Source organism: Pristis pectinata, chromosome 3, assembly GCF_009764475.1.
Source record: "Pristis pectinata isolate sPriPec2 chromosome 3, sPriPec2.1.pri, whole genome shotgun sequence".
Lineage (NCBI taxonomy): Eukaryota > Metazoa > Chordata > Chondrichthyes > Rhinopristiformes > Pristidae > Pristis > Pristis pectinata.
Genome location: NC_067407.1, coordinates 70,069,719 through 70,086,000, shown reverse-complemented (window position 1 = coordinate 70,086,000; position 16,282 = coordinate 70,069,719). Strand labels below are relative to the sequence as shown.

Below are 16,282 nucleotides of genomic sequence, written 5' to 3'. Positions count from 1 at the left end.
TACAGCAGGACATAGATAGGATGCAAAACTGGGCTGAGAAGTGGCAGATGGAGTTCAACCCAGATAAGTGTGAAGTGGTTCATTTTGGTAGGTCAAATATGATGGCAGAATATAGTATTAATAGTAGGACTCTTGGCAGTGTGGAGGATCAGAGGGATCTTGGGGTCCGAGTCCATAGGATGCTCAAAGCAGCTGCACAGGTTGACTCTGTGATTAATAAGGCATACTTTATCAACCATGGAATTCAATTTAGGAGCCAAGAGGTATTGTTGCAGCTATATAGGTCCCTGGTCAGACCCAACTTGGAGTACTGTGCTCAGTTCTGGTCGCCTCACTACAGGAAAGATGTGGAAGCCACAGAGAGGGTGCAGAGGAGATTTACAAGGGTGCTGCCTGGAATGCGGAGCATGCCTTATGAAAGCAGGTTGAGGGAACTCGGCCTTTTCTCCTTGGAGCGACGGAGGATGAAGGGGGACCTAATAGAGGTATATAAGATGATAAGAGGCATTGATCATGTGGATAGTCAGAGGCTTTTTCCCAGGGCTGAAATGGTTGCCACAAGAGGACACAGGTTTAAGGTGCTGGGGAGTAGGTACAGAGGAGATGTCAGGGGTAAGTTTTTTTTACCCAGAGAGTGGTGAGTGCGTGGAATGGGCTGCCAGCAACAGTGGTGGAGGCGGATATGACAGGGTCTTTTAAGAGACTTCTGGATAGGTACATGGAGCTTAAAAAAAATAGAGGGCTATGGGTAAGCCTAGTAATTTCTAAGGTAGGGACATGTTCAGCACAACTCTGTGGGCTGAAGGGCCTGAATTGTGCTGTAGGTTTTCTATGTTCGATTTTATGTTCTCGATTTGACCAACATTCCTCCTTCAATTAAACATTACTAATACATATTAAGTAGTCAGCAAAAAGCTGCAGATAGTGGATTCAATATTGAATTCAACAATCCTAGGCAACTCACTTTGAGAATTAGCTAGTCTGCTGTATAGTTATCAACTGTAATACTGTTTTTCTTTCTCCATGGACTACTGTGTATTTACAACAATCTCCTTTTGGTTTCAGTTCTTTGTAACATCAAATCCGCAGCTCACAGCTTTTACATGTCCCTTTGTTGTTTCATGAACTGCCATCTAGTGAGTAAACAGCACATCACCACAGTATCCCTGGTCTCACCCTGTCAGATACATTCCCTTTGTCCTTCCTGTAACTTCCAACTAATTCTTACTCTTTACCAGTTCTGATATAGGCTTTTCAACACAAAACATTTGTTTTTTTTTTCCCCACAGATGCTGCCTGCTCTGGTGATTTCTGTTTTTATTTCACACTAACTGGTCATTTTTTTCATGCTGTACCATATACCCAAATAGCAATATTTACTTGTATCACAGTGAATGCTGACTTTCTGTAAAAGTATCTGAAATATGAAGGAGTTTCTGTCATCCTAGGGGGTGGGGGGAGGGTGGAAGGTGCAATCAGGACACTATGTAAATGCAAGTTCCTTTTCAGTATATGATGAATGGCATCCATTGGACCTCCAAGTAAAAAGCTCCACTCTACTGTTATCACAATCTGTTATAATACATGGAAGATTAGGTTCAGGTAGAGCTGGTCTTTCAGGAATTACAAAAGTAGCAAAAATCATGAATCAACATTGTAGAAGCGCAAGGGAAAAATGAGGAAATAAGTAATGCAATGGTCTTTTCTCATTTGATACACAGGTTTTACAATAGTTAAATGCAGTTTTATTTGCAAATAATCATCTCTGTGCATTCACAATCTGCACACTGCAACAGAAATTATAAATATGTCACCAATCTACCTGTGAAGAGACATTGTACAGTCCTTGTGGAGTGATGGTCCTTTCTTCACACCCTCACAAGAGAAGCAAAGCCCACTAGGCCCCTCAAGCCACTATCGCGTTGAATGACAGAGCAGGCTTATCTCCTCTTCTGTGGCAGATCCCCAGAGCCTTCAATACCCAGTCTTTCAAAACTTTATCCATCTCCATTTTAAATACTTCATAACTCTGGGTAGAAAATCCCAGAGTTTCACTACCCTCAGTGGGAAGAAATTTCTACATATCTTGATTTTAAATGATGACAGCTTATCAATGTCCCTTCTTTCAAGACTCCCCAACCAGTGGAAATATCTCAACATCTGCCCCATCACGACCCTTAGGATCTTATATGTTTCAGTAAGATCACCACTCAATCTTTAAAACTCCACAGAATATAGGTCTAATTTCTTCAGTCACATGATAAGACATCCCCTGAATTAGGTTAACGAATCTCCTTTGGACTGCCTCCAATACTAGCAAATCCTTTCTTAGGTAAGAGGACAAAAACTGTTTGCAGTATCCCAGGAGAGGCCTAACCAACACCATATAGAATTGTAACAATACTTCCCAATTTCTAAACTCCAAATACCTTGCAATAAAGGCCAATGTGCCATTGCCTTCCTAACTATGTGCTGCACCTGCCTGCTAACTTTATGTGATTCAGGCACAAGCACACCTAGATCCCTCTGCACTTGTCTGCAATCTTTCTCCATTGAACATAGAACAGTACAGCACAGGAACAGACCCTTTGGCCCACAATGTTGTGCTGAGCTAATTAAACTAGTAATTAAATGCCTAACTAAACTAATCCTTTCTGCTTACACAAAGTCCACATCCCTCCATTCTCTGCACATTCATGTGCCTATCTAAGAGCCTCTTAAATGCTGCTGTCACATCTGCCTCCACTACTATGCCTGGCAGTGCATTCCAGGCACCCACCACTCTGTGTAAAACAAAATCTTGCCCCGCACATCTCCGTTGAACTTACCCCCTCTCACCTTAAATGCATGCCCCCTAGTATTAGCCATTTCAACCCTGGAGTTGAAATGGCTGTCTACTCTATCTATGCCTCTCATGATCCTATAAAATTCTATCAAGTCTCCCCTCAGTCTCCGCTGTTCCAGAGGAAACAACCCAAGTTTGTCCAACCTCCCCTCATAGCACATGCCCTCTAATCCATGTAGCAATCTGGTAAACCTCTTCTGCACCTTCTCCGAAGCCTCCACATACTACCAATAATGGGGCGAGCATAACTGAATGCAATACTCCAGATGTGGCCTAACAAGAGTTTTATAAAGCTACAACATAATTTCCCGACTCCTCAGTGCCTTGACTAAGTAAAGGCAAGCATGCCATACGCCTTCTTTACCACCCTATCAACCTACGCAACCACTTTCAGGGAGCTATGGATTTAGACTGCAAGATCCCTTGGTACATCAACACTGTTAAGGGTCTTGCTATTAAGTGTGTACTGTCCCTTTACATTTGATCTCCCAAAGTGCAACACCTCACATTTGGCCGGATTAAACTCCATCTGCCATTTCTCTGCACATGTCTGCAACTGATCTATGTCCCACTGTATCCTTTGGCAATCTTCTACATAATACACAACACCACCAATCTTCATATTGTACCTTTGTATTGCAAACTTACTAACCCACCCAGCCACATTTTCATCCAGGTCATTTATATACATCACAAACAGCAGCGGTCCCAGTACGGATCTCTGTGGAACACCATTTAGCCATGGACCTCCAACCAAAATAAGTCCCATCGACCACTACTATGGGAAAGCCAATTCTGAATCCAAATGGCCAATTCATCGTGGATCCCATGCAGCTTAATCTTCTGGATGAGCCATATAGACAACACAAAATCCATATAGACACAATCCATACAGACAACATCGACAGCTCTACCTTTATCAATAATCTTCGTCACCTCGAAAAATTTAATCAAGTCAATCAAGTAAGACACGATTTTCCCCGCACAAAGCTATGCTGACTCTCCCCAATTTGGCCATGGTTTTCCAAATGTTTATAAATCCTATCCCTAAGATTCCTCCCTAAAAGCTTCCCTACCACTGACATGAAACTCACTGGTTTATAGTTTCAACAATTATCTCTATTTCCCTTCATGAGTAACGGAACAATATTAGCTACTTGCCAGTACTTTAGGACCTTGCCTGTGGCTAGAGAGGACATCTTGATCAAGGCCCCAGTTTTTATCTCTTGCTTTTGGATACTAGTTTAATTCAGCGCCACTCTTTTCCAGAAATAGCCATCCTGAAGAATCTCTGCTCTCCATCCTTGAGATTTGTTTCTCTTCTGAATTGTTCACCTTTCTGTTTCCCCTCTTGTTTTTTCAGTATTTAACAAAACTTGCCTCCCCAACACACATCGCCTTCCTTGGCAAATGTCCCAATCCACCTTATTCCATGTGGATTCCAGTTGAAATTCCCTCTTCACATTTTGAATTGACCTATAACTACAGATATCTTCAAGATACTTAGCAATGCTCAAACCCTGGATGTTACTGTCATCCCAAATTGCTTTATGATCAATTAAAGTTATCTTTAAAGCTAATTTACTGTTATGATGCAGTGAACTTCTGAGAACAATTTGTGCATGTTTCTTGTGGAAAAGAAGTAACAACTAAATAATCCGACACAACAAAACAACATAAAATGACATGGGATCTTTAACATCTGAGGGCAGTCACTGAACACCCTGCCTAAAAGATCACATCTCCAATGGTGCTGCATTCCCTCAGAACTGCACTGAAGTGTCAGCCAAGATCATGCTCTCCAGTCTCCAAGACCAGCACCCACACCATTTGTATCAGGATCCAAAAGTGCTACCATTGAAGCTTGTTGGACACCCTAAAGTCCTTTCCTTAACAACGTCCCCACAATCCACAACCCTTCAAAACCTCTGATCTGTTAAATGAATGTAGTGCAAAGCATGGACTCACCTTTACTTTCATTTGTCTGTTAGGAAGGTCAGTGTAAATGAAATCCCACTGCTGGATCGTTAAGCCTTTGATGGACAGGATGGCCTCTATTGTCAGCAGGTCTGATATGGCATCACCAACTGTCTGTAAAGTCAGCATTAATAAGTGCACTTCATAAACTAAAGGATGAAGTCTTCAAACACCAAGGTAGATCTTCCCAAACAAAGCCAAGAGTAATCCTTTACGTCTGTTCACACTTCCCGTCAGGAAGAGAGACTTTGCTGAAACAGATTGATTTTGTTTGCACTACTTGGTGGAAGCAGGTTCCATTCTGGCCATGAGTGAAGTGGATAAATACACAATGAGGGAAAATTTGCAAGCCTGCAGAGAAAGGGCCAATGGATGGAACTAGGCAGTTGCTCTGATACAGAGCTAGTACAGACTAGATGATCCAAATGGCCTTTTTCTGTGCTGAAACCATGATTCTATTTCAGAATGTCAATATTCACTTTCTACACGATTACCTGTCCAAGAACACCTCTAGCTGCTTGTCACCACCCCAAGCTCTCTCTTCTGCTGCAGCAAGCGAATGCCAGCAGCTTCGACAAATCAAGGAGACAAGTCAGTCCGAGCTCTTTTTGCATTCCTTTATGCAAATCATCCACCAACATGAATTAAGGGAATTATATCAAATCACAACTTGCTTTATTACCAAATTTTACTCACCTGGTTAATTAGGTCAATGGTATTTTCGAGCATCTTAGCTGCATTGCTTCTCTCTCCCACTTGGCTTTTGTCCTGGGCCATCTGTCTGATTTTGCTCTCAGCTGTCTTACTGAAGAGGACCTTAAGCAAGGATAAATAAGACAAGACATTTCAAATTTGTTTGATGCAGTACTGCTGAAAGTGTCATTCTCAATTCCAAGGACAGCATTTTAAATCTATCCTTTCTATCAGGCAGACTGAGAGGCTCCATTCCAGTGCAGAGATTTCTTATTTACTCCCCAAATGCATAATGCCACTTTGAGATGGAGTGAGTTGGAGTATTTAATTTGCAATGCTATTTTTGATTTAGAGCAAGAACAAATTTGCTTTTATAAGATATCTTTATTAGTCACATGTACATTGAAACACACAGTGAAATGCATCTTTTGTGTAGAATGTTCTGGGGGTAGCCCGCAAGTGTCACCACACTTCCGGCACCAACATAGCATGCCCACAACTTCCTAACCCATACGTCTTTGGAATGTGGAAGGAAACCGGAGCACCCAGAGGAAACCCAGGCAGACACAGGGAGAATGTACAATCTCCTCACAGACAACGGCCGGAATTGAACCTGGGTCACTGGCACTGTAATAGGATTATGCTAACCGCTACACTATATGTTATCGTATGGGCATTCCAAACTGCAATTGTAATGGGATTAACTCCACTGGGGTTAAGCACACTTTTCCACAACACTACTATTATTCTCAGCAGGTTCAGCCCAGTGATTGTGAATATTCAAGGTTTATCATCATCTTTCACTTTCCCTGTCGTCTGATGTTTTGAGGTTCACCTACATAGTTAAATATTCTGTGAAGAATGTAATGAATATTTTTCACCCCACAGCAAGCTGATTAAATTAAGATGGAAACCATTCCTTTTGCAAGTACAGTGGCATATTTTGACATTGCACATTTGTGTGGCTGTTGTGGACAGCTAATGTTGTTTATCCTTCCTGCCTGACCATAAACCTTTCTCTTAGCATAAACTTGTCAAAGGAAGAGGGTGGTCGGGACTAGGCCTGTGCCTGGTCCATGTTTCCCTCTAACTGGGTACTGAAATGTGTAAATGAACAGCCACACTAACTCTTCCTTGTGAGCATTGCATGCCATTTAATTACCATTCTATACAACAAATCTGAGAAATTTGCAATATGGCTTTTTTTAGTTCCATAATTTCTGCCTGTAGTACAAGTAGTTTCTCAGTTCCAAACATATTGCAACTTAAGCACTCTGTAACAGGTGAGATAAGCTTTCCGTTCAGTCACTTACTGTGCCGTGGCCATTTGCTTCAAAGTAAACCCCAATGTCAAATTCCTGAGCTTTATGGTGCAAAAACTTCACACCTGTATTTACACAGTGTACAGGAACCTAACAAAAACCACAAGCATATACATTAGTAATCAGCCAACAGGAGATGACATTTCTAAATCCACAATGGAACAGTGTCCATTCTTAACTTGATTTGTTCTGCTCTTCACTGATTTTTGGAACTCTGGTAAAATTACATGTTAAAGCAATATTACTGAATTGTTTATAGAGCCATACAGGAAAACAGACTCTTGGGCCCTCTGAGGCTTTGCTGACCTTCAGGCATCCATTTACACCAATCCCATTTTAGTCTCCCCACATTCTCATGACCTCCCCCCCTCCCCAGATTCTACCACTCAGCTACACACTAGGAGCAATTTACAGCAGACAATTAACCTACCAACCTGCATGCCTTTGAGATGTGGGAGGAAAGCAGAATACCTGGGAGGAAATTCACACAGTCACAGGGAGAAAGGGAGAATGTGCAAACTCCATACAGACAGCATTCGAGGTCAGGAATGAACCTAGGTTGCTGGACCTGGGGACCAGTGACTTCACTGGCTACACCACTGTGCTGCCATTATGAGTAATTTCCAAAAGTAGCAAGGGTTGAGGAAAAATCCAATCTCAGAACTTTATTACCTTCATGACCTCTTCAATATATCTTGTTGAACTTCCATTTGCATAGGCAGTCTGTACCACTGCTATCTGCATATCCAAATCTGCCTGAGCAAGAACAGCACAATTACTACAGCAAGTCTGGTCCATAATTACAGTACCATTATTTGACATTCATATAAATCTCTTTCACATTAAACTGAACTTCTGATGTTAGTTTAGGAATTAAGGGTCGATCAAAATCTGCACCCAAATTGAATGGAAGTCACTCCTCCAAGACCCTACCTCTGCTTCATTCAGGAGTGAATTCTCTAACAGCAACAGCACAATGCTTTGTTGAAGTCCCTCATAATCACAAGGTATCAAGAGCATGGGAGACATTTTCTGGCAGCAGCTGTCCTCCCTAAGTGAGGCTTGACAAACCACAAATGCTTCATTCTAATTCCTCCCTAAATAATTTAATTTGTCATTTGGATTAGCCTGATTGGAATTTAATTTGAAACAAGTCTAGTCGATTTTTTAAAAAGTTATTCATTTTCCAGCATCTTAGATCCCATCCCTAAATGCCTTTGAGAAGATGGAGAGTCTCTTTCTTAATGCACTGCAGTCCTTCTTGGTGAAGGTGCTCCAGGAGAGGGAGTTCCAGGATTTAGACCCAGCAATGATGAAGGACTTTCATTCCCAATACATTCCCAAACCAGGTTACTATGTGACTTGGAAACCTGCAGGTTGTGGTGTTAACGTATATCCACTATCCCTGTCCTCAGTGGTGCAGGTCACAGGTTTTATAAATGCTGTTGCAGTAGCCTGGATGAGCATTGCTATGGACATCTATATGGTATATACTGCAGCCACTGTGTACCAGTGTTGGAGGGAATGCATGTTTAGTGTGGTGGATAGGGTGCCAAGCAAGCAGCTGCTTTGTCCTGGATGGTGTTAAGCTTCTTGAGAATTGGAACAATGCTAATCTAGGCATGTGAAGAGTATTCCATTATACCCACACCTGTGCCTTGTAGATGGTGGAAAGACTTATTAGAAACTAAATTGTTCAGTTTGATCAAGAAGTTTATCCAATTGAAGCAAGACCATTAGTCAATTTAGCTCCCTAGCCCAGCCTGAACTGGCTAGAAATACACAGCAAATTGGTACATTATGTAGAATGACGAGGTCATAGCAACCTAACAGAACAAGTGCTCAGGTGAATGCAATGAATAGATTCTGTCAGAGCAAACAGAAAAGATGAAATGGAAATCACTAAGGGTACACGGAGGATTTAAAAAGCCACTCTGTAAAACACCTGTTCAGCCATTTTGGAGCAAAGCAAGGACCATCAGGTTTAAATTAATAAACCACGTGCTCATAACACAGTTAGGCAAGAAAACATGTTCATATCCATGAAAATAACTAATCTAAATATCACTGATTTTAGAGAATACAAATCAGAATAGCCATATAAAAGGGTTTATATGCAACTAGGGGAAATGGTAGAAAGGAGGACAAAACATTTATTTAATAAACTAAGTCTAGCCAGTTCCAAGGCCACAGTGACGACCAGGAAACCTTAAATGCAGCTTCAACCTTCCTCCATTCAATCCTGAGCTTGACTAGCATTGTACACACTCGGCTGAAGTCCTGTTCAATCTTTGATATTGGTTTCCCAATTATTCTTGGGTCTACCTCCTTTTCCCTTTCTAACCACAGCAGTCTGCATTATGTTGTTGGTAAGGGAATCCAGCCTTCCCCAACAACCTCTAACAATGAAATGCAAATTCCAATTTCTTAGGTGACCAACCAGAGCCTATGGTTTTCTTTCACGTGAATGGATCAATGGAGCTAAACAAATATTTCTGACTGACTCATGGGGCTAGAACTTAGTTTATGACACAAACAGCAGTAAACTATAAATGCTTCAATTTTTGTTCTTCAACATTCTTCTAAGATCCATGCTGTGCAGCCATTAAGTAACACAGAAATGATTACAGCATGCAAAAGATGTAACTTTATCTTCAGTGTAATACTGGTGGCAATGGCTATTCTGGTCTGATTTCCTTTTTAGAAGTTAAGTCTTCTGCAATGGTGGCTCCCCGATATTTACTCTGCTACTCCTTCCAGGTTTTCCATTGCTGTTCTGTCAGTGATTTCAGAAAATATCTTGCACTTTGCTTTTCTCTGCATTTATTTTGACTCTACATTTTCTTGCAGTTTTGCCTGTTATTTATCCAAGTTCCTCGGATGTCCTTGTAGTCCAATAGAAATCAAGAGACAGTTGATCCTTACAGAATTTCACAGGAACTCCCTTATTTGAATTATTCAAGACGGAGGTTGAAAAGGCACAACAGGTTACTTTGTGCACTGCTCAACAACTCCAAACTATTTGATGAAATTATTGGCAATCAGCACTCCTTGGTATAGCTGCAATACTGTTAAGTGTCACCACAGATTTAACAATCTCCTGCTTCATCACTTTGAACCAAGTGCTTCTCATCAAACCCCATCACAAATTTCCTTGAAGTCCATGACTTTATGGCATATTTCCTTACAATAAACATAGAATCATAGAACAATACAGCACAATACAGGCCCTTCGGCCCACAATGTTGTGCCAAACTTTAAACCTTGCCTAAGACTATCTAACCCCTTCCTCCCACATATCCCTCTATTTTAAATTCCTCCATATGCTTATCTAGCAATCTCTTGAATTTGACCAATGTACCTGCCTCCACCACCGTCCCAGGCAGCACATTCCATGCACCAACCACTCTCTGGGTAAAAAACCTTCCTCTGATATCTCCCTTCAACTTCCCACCCATTACTTTAAAGCCAGGCCCTCTTGTATTGAACGTTGGTGCCCTGGGAAAGAGGCGCTGGCTGTCTATCTATTCCTCTTAATATTTTGTACACCTCTATCATGTCTCCTCTCATCCTCCTTCTCTCCCTTAGTCCCTCCTCATAATGCATACTCTCTAAACCAGGCAGCATCCTGGTAAATCTCCTCTGCACTCTTTCCAACGCTTCCACATCCTTCCTATAATGAGGCAACCAGAATTGGACACAGTACTCTAAGTGTGGCCTAACCAGAGTTTTGTAATGCTGCAGCATCACTTCGCGGCTCTTAAACTCGATCCCCCGACTTATGAAAACCAACATCCCATAAGCTTCCTTAACTAACCTATCCACCCGCGAGGCAGCTTTCAGTGATCTGTGGATATGAACCCCCAGATCCCTCTGCTCCTCTACACTGCCCAGAATCCTGCCATTTACCTTGTACTCCGCCTTGGAGTTTGTCCTTCCAAAGTGTACCACCTCACACTTCTCCGGATTGAACTCAATCTGCCACTTCTCAGAACAGCTCTGCATCCTATCAATGACCTTCTGCAATCTTCGACAATCCTCCACACTATCCACCACACAACCAACCTTTGTGTTGTCTGCAAACTTGCCAACCCACCCTTCTACCCCCTCATCTAAGTCATTAATAAAAATCACGAAAAGCAGAGGTCCCAGAACCGATCCTTGTGGGACACCACTAGTCACAGCCCTCCAATCTGAATGCACTCCCTCCACCACAACCCTCTGCTTTCTACTGGCAAGGCAATTTTGAATCCACACGGCCAAGCTTCCCCGGATCCCTTGGCCTCTGATCTTCTGAAGAAGCCTACTATGCGGAACTTTGTCAAACGCCTTACTAAAATCCATGTAGACCACATCCACTGCAATAACCTCATCAGTCTTCCTGGTCACCTCCTCAAAGAACCCTATCAGGCTTGTGAGGCAAGATCTTCCCTTCACAAAGCCATGCTGGCTGTCCCTAATCAGTCCATGTTTCTCCAAATGCTCATAGATCCTATCTCTTAGAATCCTTTCTAACAGCTTACCCACCACAGACGTAAGGCTCACCGGCCTGTAATTCCCTGGACTATCCCTACTACCTTTCTGGAATAAGGGGACAACATTCGCCACCCTCCAATCCTCCGTTACCATCCCTGTGGACAACGAGGACTCAAAGATCCTAACCAACGGTTCAGCAATCTCCTCCCTCGCCTCACGAAGCAGCCTGGGGAATATTCCGTCAGGCCCCGGGGACTTATCTGTCCTAATATTTTCTAACAACTCCAACACATCCTCTCTCTTGATATCTACATACTCTAGAACATTACCCTCACCAACACTGTCCTCAGCATCATCAAGACCCCTCTCCTTGGTGAATACTGAAGAGAAGTATTCATTGAGAACCTCACCCACTTCCACAGCTTCCAGGCACATCCTCCCACCTTTGTCTTTAATCAGACCTACCTTTACCCTAGCCATCCTTCTGCTCTTTACGTACGAGAAAAAAGCCTTGGGATTCTCCTTAACCCTACTCGCCAAAGCCTTTTCATGTCCCCTTCTCGCTTTCCTCAGCCCTTTCTTAAGTTCCTTCCTCGCAAGCCCTGTCTGATCCTTGCTGCTTACGCCTTATGTATGCTGCCTTCTTCTTCCTAACTAGTTGTTCCACCTCTCTCGTCACCCACGGTTCCTTCACCCTACCATTCTTTCTTTCTTTTGTCCCATAAATAGGATGATCAGCTAACCCATGGTTAGCTGATTAAGCTGATGCTGAGGTAATTTGTGCATTGAAGAAGACCCCTTTATAGAAACACTTCGGTGAAGCTTGCTTGTTGACACTTATGAAACATTCTGGAGGTATATTACTTGTGCTTCCATTCTTCCTGTTTCTAATGACTTTAGAAATGTAGCTTATAATTTTCATCAGCTTCAAATTGGCAAGAACCTCGGGTACCATTTTTGTGTTGTAGTTAAAAGTTCCTTTGCAAATTTTAGTGTACTTAAGTGTTTTTAGTTAGTGATCTTCCATTCTTCTCTCCTGTTGCCATAGTTCTTGTCTGGTGTGCTTTGGTTAACTTCTTCAGGCTCTTGAATGCAGTTGTTGGTTTCAGTACCAAATTTCTTCTGTGATTTCCTTTTTCAGTTCTCACATTCTTGATGGAATTATGTTTAGCTTTCAAGGTCAGTTGTCAATCATGCTGTATTTTGCTGTTCATCCATGGCTGATTGCTTTTTTTAGTTCCTCCTTATACAAAAGTTGTGAATTGTGGCAGTGTTTTCTGCTTGCAGTCAATTATCATAAAAGACTAATTATGTAAAGGTGATACCTGATTTCAAAACTGTTGACTCCCAAATATAGAAAGGATTTCCTGACTTGTTCTTTATGATGATACAAATATTAAAACTAAACAAACTGCAGAAACAGAAGATCTGAAGTAAAACCAGAAAATTATGGAAACATACCACACTAGCAACATCTGTGGACAGAATATAGGAGTATAGTCTGACTTTTCAGACTGTTCTCCCTACAGATAATGACTGAATCAATGTCTTTGAAAAGTATACCCCAATGAACTAACAGAAAATTTTTACCTTGGCAAGAAGCTCTTTTAAAAATGTAGTAATTAAAGTTGCAATCTTATCACCATCAAGAAGGTGGAAACATCCGGATTCATCAATGTAATAGTATACAATTCTGTCTGCGTCACCATCAAATGAGCAGCTCCTTTCGTTTGCCTTCATATCTAAGCCTGCAGCAATTAAAAATGCAGCTGTTAACACTTTCCACAGTGATAGAGCAGGCACTAAACAGAAAATCTCCTTTTTTCAATGATATCATCTAAAGATCACTTATGACAGAAACACTGAAAACAGATAGTTTTTAATTCCAGGTATTGTGAACTTGGACTATGTTTATGAATAGTGATTGGCAGTAATATTACTGCTTCCACTGCAAATGTGTGAAGAATTCACCATTTCAAAAGAATAATAGAGAATTTTACACAATAGTGGCTAACATATAACATTTTTACAAGTGCCGTAACAGATGACTGGAGCACAGCACACAAGATCTCCTTTTTCAAGAAAGGCAGCAGCGAAAAGCCTGGTAGATATAGGACCATAACCCTAACATCAGTGGTAGGGAGGATGCTGCAAAAAATTCTGAGGGCCAGGATTAATGATCACTTTGAAAGGCAGTGACTAGTCAGAGATAGCCAGCATGGCTTTGTCAGGGGCTGATCTTGTCTGACTAATTTGATTGAAAAGGTAACAAAGTGTATCGATGAGAGAAGGACAGTAGATGTGATTTACATGAACTTACTAAGGCCGCGGACAAGGTCCCACATGGTTCAAAAGGCTGGTGCCCGTGGATCCATGGCAAGTTGGCAAACTGGATCCAAATTGGCTTGGCAACAGAAAAAAAGACTGTGTTGGATCTGGTATTGGTATTGGTTTATTATTGTCACTTGTACCAAGGTACAGTGAAAAACTTGTCTTGCACACCGATCATACAGGTCAATTCATTATACAGTGCAGTTACATTGAGCTAGTACAGAGTGCATTGAGGTAGTACCGGTTAAAAACAATAACAGTACAGAGTAAAGTGTCACAGCTACAGAGAAAGTGCAGTGCAATAAGGTGCAAGGTACAACAAGGTCAATCGTGAGGTCATAGTCCATCTCATCGTATAGTCTTATCACAGTGGGGTAGAAGCTGTCCTTAAGTCTGGTGGTACCTCAGGCTCCTGTATCTTCTACCTGATGGAAGATGAGAGAAGAGAGAAGAGAGAATGTCCTGGGTGGGTGAGGTCTTTGATTATGCTGGCTGCTACACAAAGACAATGAGAGGTAAAGACAGAGTCCAAGGAGGGGAGGCTGGTGTCCATGATGCACTGGGCTGTGTCCACAACTCTCTGAAGTTTCTTGCAGTTCTGGGCAGAGCAGTTGCCGTACCAAGCCGTGATAGGATGCTTTCTATGGTGCATCAATAAAAGCTGGTGAGAGTCATAGGGGACAAACCAAATTTCTTTAGCCTCCTGAGGAACTAGAGGCGCCGGTGAGCTTTCTTGGCCGTGGCATCTACGTGATTTGACCAGGACAGGCTGTTGGTGATGTTCACTCCCAGGAACTTGAAGCTCTCGACACTCTCGACCTCAGCACCATTGATGTAGACAGGTGCATGTACACCACCCCCTTTCCTGAAGTCAATGACCAGCTCTTTTGTTTTGTTGACATTGAGGGAAAGGTTGTTGTCATTACACTATTCCACTAAGCTCACTATCTCCTTCCTGTACTCCAGCTCATCACTGTTTGAGATACGGCCTACAATGGTGGTATCATCTGCAAACTTGTAGATGGAGTTAGAGCAGAATTTGGCCACACAGTCTTGAGTGTATAGGGAGTAGAGTAGAGGGCTGAGGACGCAGCCTTGTAGGGCATCAGTGTTGAGAATAATTGTGCCAGAGGTATTGCTGCCTATCCTCACTGATTGCGGTCTATTTGTTAGAAAGTCAAGGATCCAATTACAGAGGGAGGTGTTGAGTCCTAGGTCTTGGAGTTTGGTGACAAGCTTGCTTGGGATTATTGTATTGAAGGCAGAGCTGTAGTCAATAAACAATAGTCTAACATAGGTGTCTTTACTGTCCAGATGCTCCAGAGCTAAGTGTAGGGCCAGGGAGATGGCATCCACTGTAGACCTGTTTCGGCGATAGGCGAATTACAGTGGGTCCAGGTTGTCTGGGAGGCTGAGGTTGATGTGCGCCATGACCAGCCTCTCAAAGCACTTCATGATGGTGGATGTCAGAGTCACTGGTCGGTAGTCATTGAGGCACGTTACTTTGCTTTTCTTCGGTACCGGGATGATAGTGGTCTTCTTAAAACAGTTGGGAACCTCAGATTGAAGCAGGGAGAGATTAAATATGTCCGCAAATACTTCTGCCAGCTGATCAGAACAAGATCTGAGCACACGGCCAGGGACACCACCTGGGCAAGGTGCTTTCCTCATGTTCGCTCTCCGGAAGACTGATCTTACGTCCTCCACTGTGATCACTGTGAAGTAAAAGCATTGGAAGCTGTCAGGGTGGATGGTGACAATCCACTTCCCTTCTGTTCAAAACACGCATAAAATGCGTTGTTCATCAGGAAGGGATGCGCTGTTGTTAACTATGCAGCCTGACTTCGTCTTGTAGCCTGTTATGGCATGTAAGCCCTGCCATAACTGACGGCTGGTCAGGGACTCTATTTTGAGTCGGTATTGCCTCTTGGCATCCCTGATAGCTTTCCGATATTGGAGGTATTGTCCAGAAGGTTCTTCGGAAGTCAAGAATGAGGTGCAAATCTTATGGTTACAGCCGTTTCATTAGATGTTCATCAAAGTACAGGTCAAGCAGTGTCAGCTTGAAACAGCAAGTAACACGAAGTAAAAGCAGGCAAGTAACAGTAAGCAGCAGCCAGGAACAAAGGACTGGAGACCTCATGTTGTCCCTTTATACTGCAAACTAGCTTAAGTTGGTTAGATGAGGAAGTCTTCTCTGATAGTAACAACAAGGATTGTGTTGATTTATGCTGTCATGACATTTCAGGCTTACAAAGAAACTTAAAAATCTACTAAAAATTTACAAACCAACATATGATTATACAAACATATAAGCAAGCATAAAGAAAGTTAAACTACAAGTAAACTAACAATCTAAGTAGCAATTCAGACCCTAATCCAACAAAGGTGATGGCAGAGAGTTTTTTTTGCATTTACATGCCTGTGACCAGTGGTGTCCCACAAGGATTAGTGCTGGGACACTTGTTGTTTGTAATATACGTGAATAACTTAAATGTGGATATGGGAGGCAAGATCAGTAAGTTCATGGATGACACAAAGATTGGTGGAGTTGTTGATAGTGTGGAAGTAAGTCTCAGGCTGCAGAGAATATCGACGTGTTGGTGAAATGGGCTGAAAAATGGCAGATGGAGTTTAA

At 42.2% G+C, this 16,282-nt stretch overlaps 1 protein-coding gene across 1 annotated transcript in view; it reads right to left on the bottom strand.

Annotated features, from left to right (window-relative positions):
- Positions 1–16,282, bottom strand: part of pgm3 (phosphoglucomutase 3) — a 49,204-nt gene that overhangs the window by 3,322 nt on the left and 29,600 nt on the right. The window contains exons 8-12 of the mRNA XM_052011967.1: positions 12,904–13,061; positions 7,510–7,593; positions 6,829–6,927; positions 5,519–5,638; positions 4,814–4,936 (exon numbers count right to left, since the gene is read on the bottom strand). Of these exons, the coding sequence (XP_051867927.1) occupies positions 4,814–4,936; positions 5,519–5,638; positions 6,829–6,927; positions 7,510–7,593; positions 12,904–13,061 (584 nt within the window). The remainder of the gene's footprint in view (positions 1–4,813; positions 4,937–5,518; positions 5,639–6,828; positions 6,928–7,509; positions 7,594–12,903; positions 13,062–16,282) is intronic.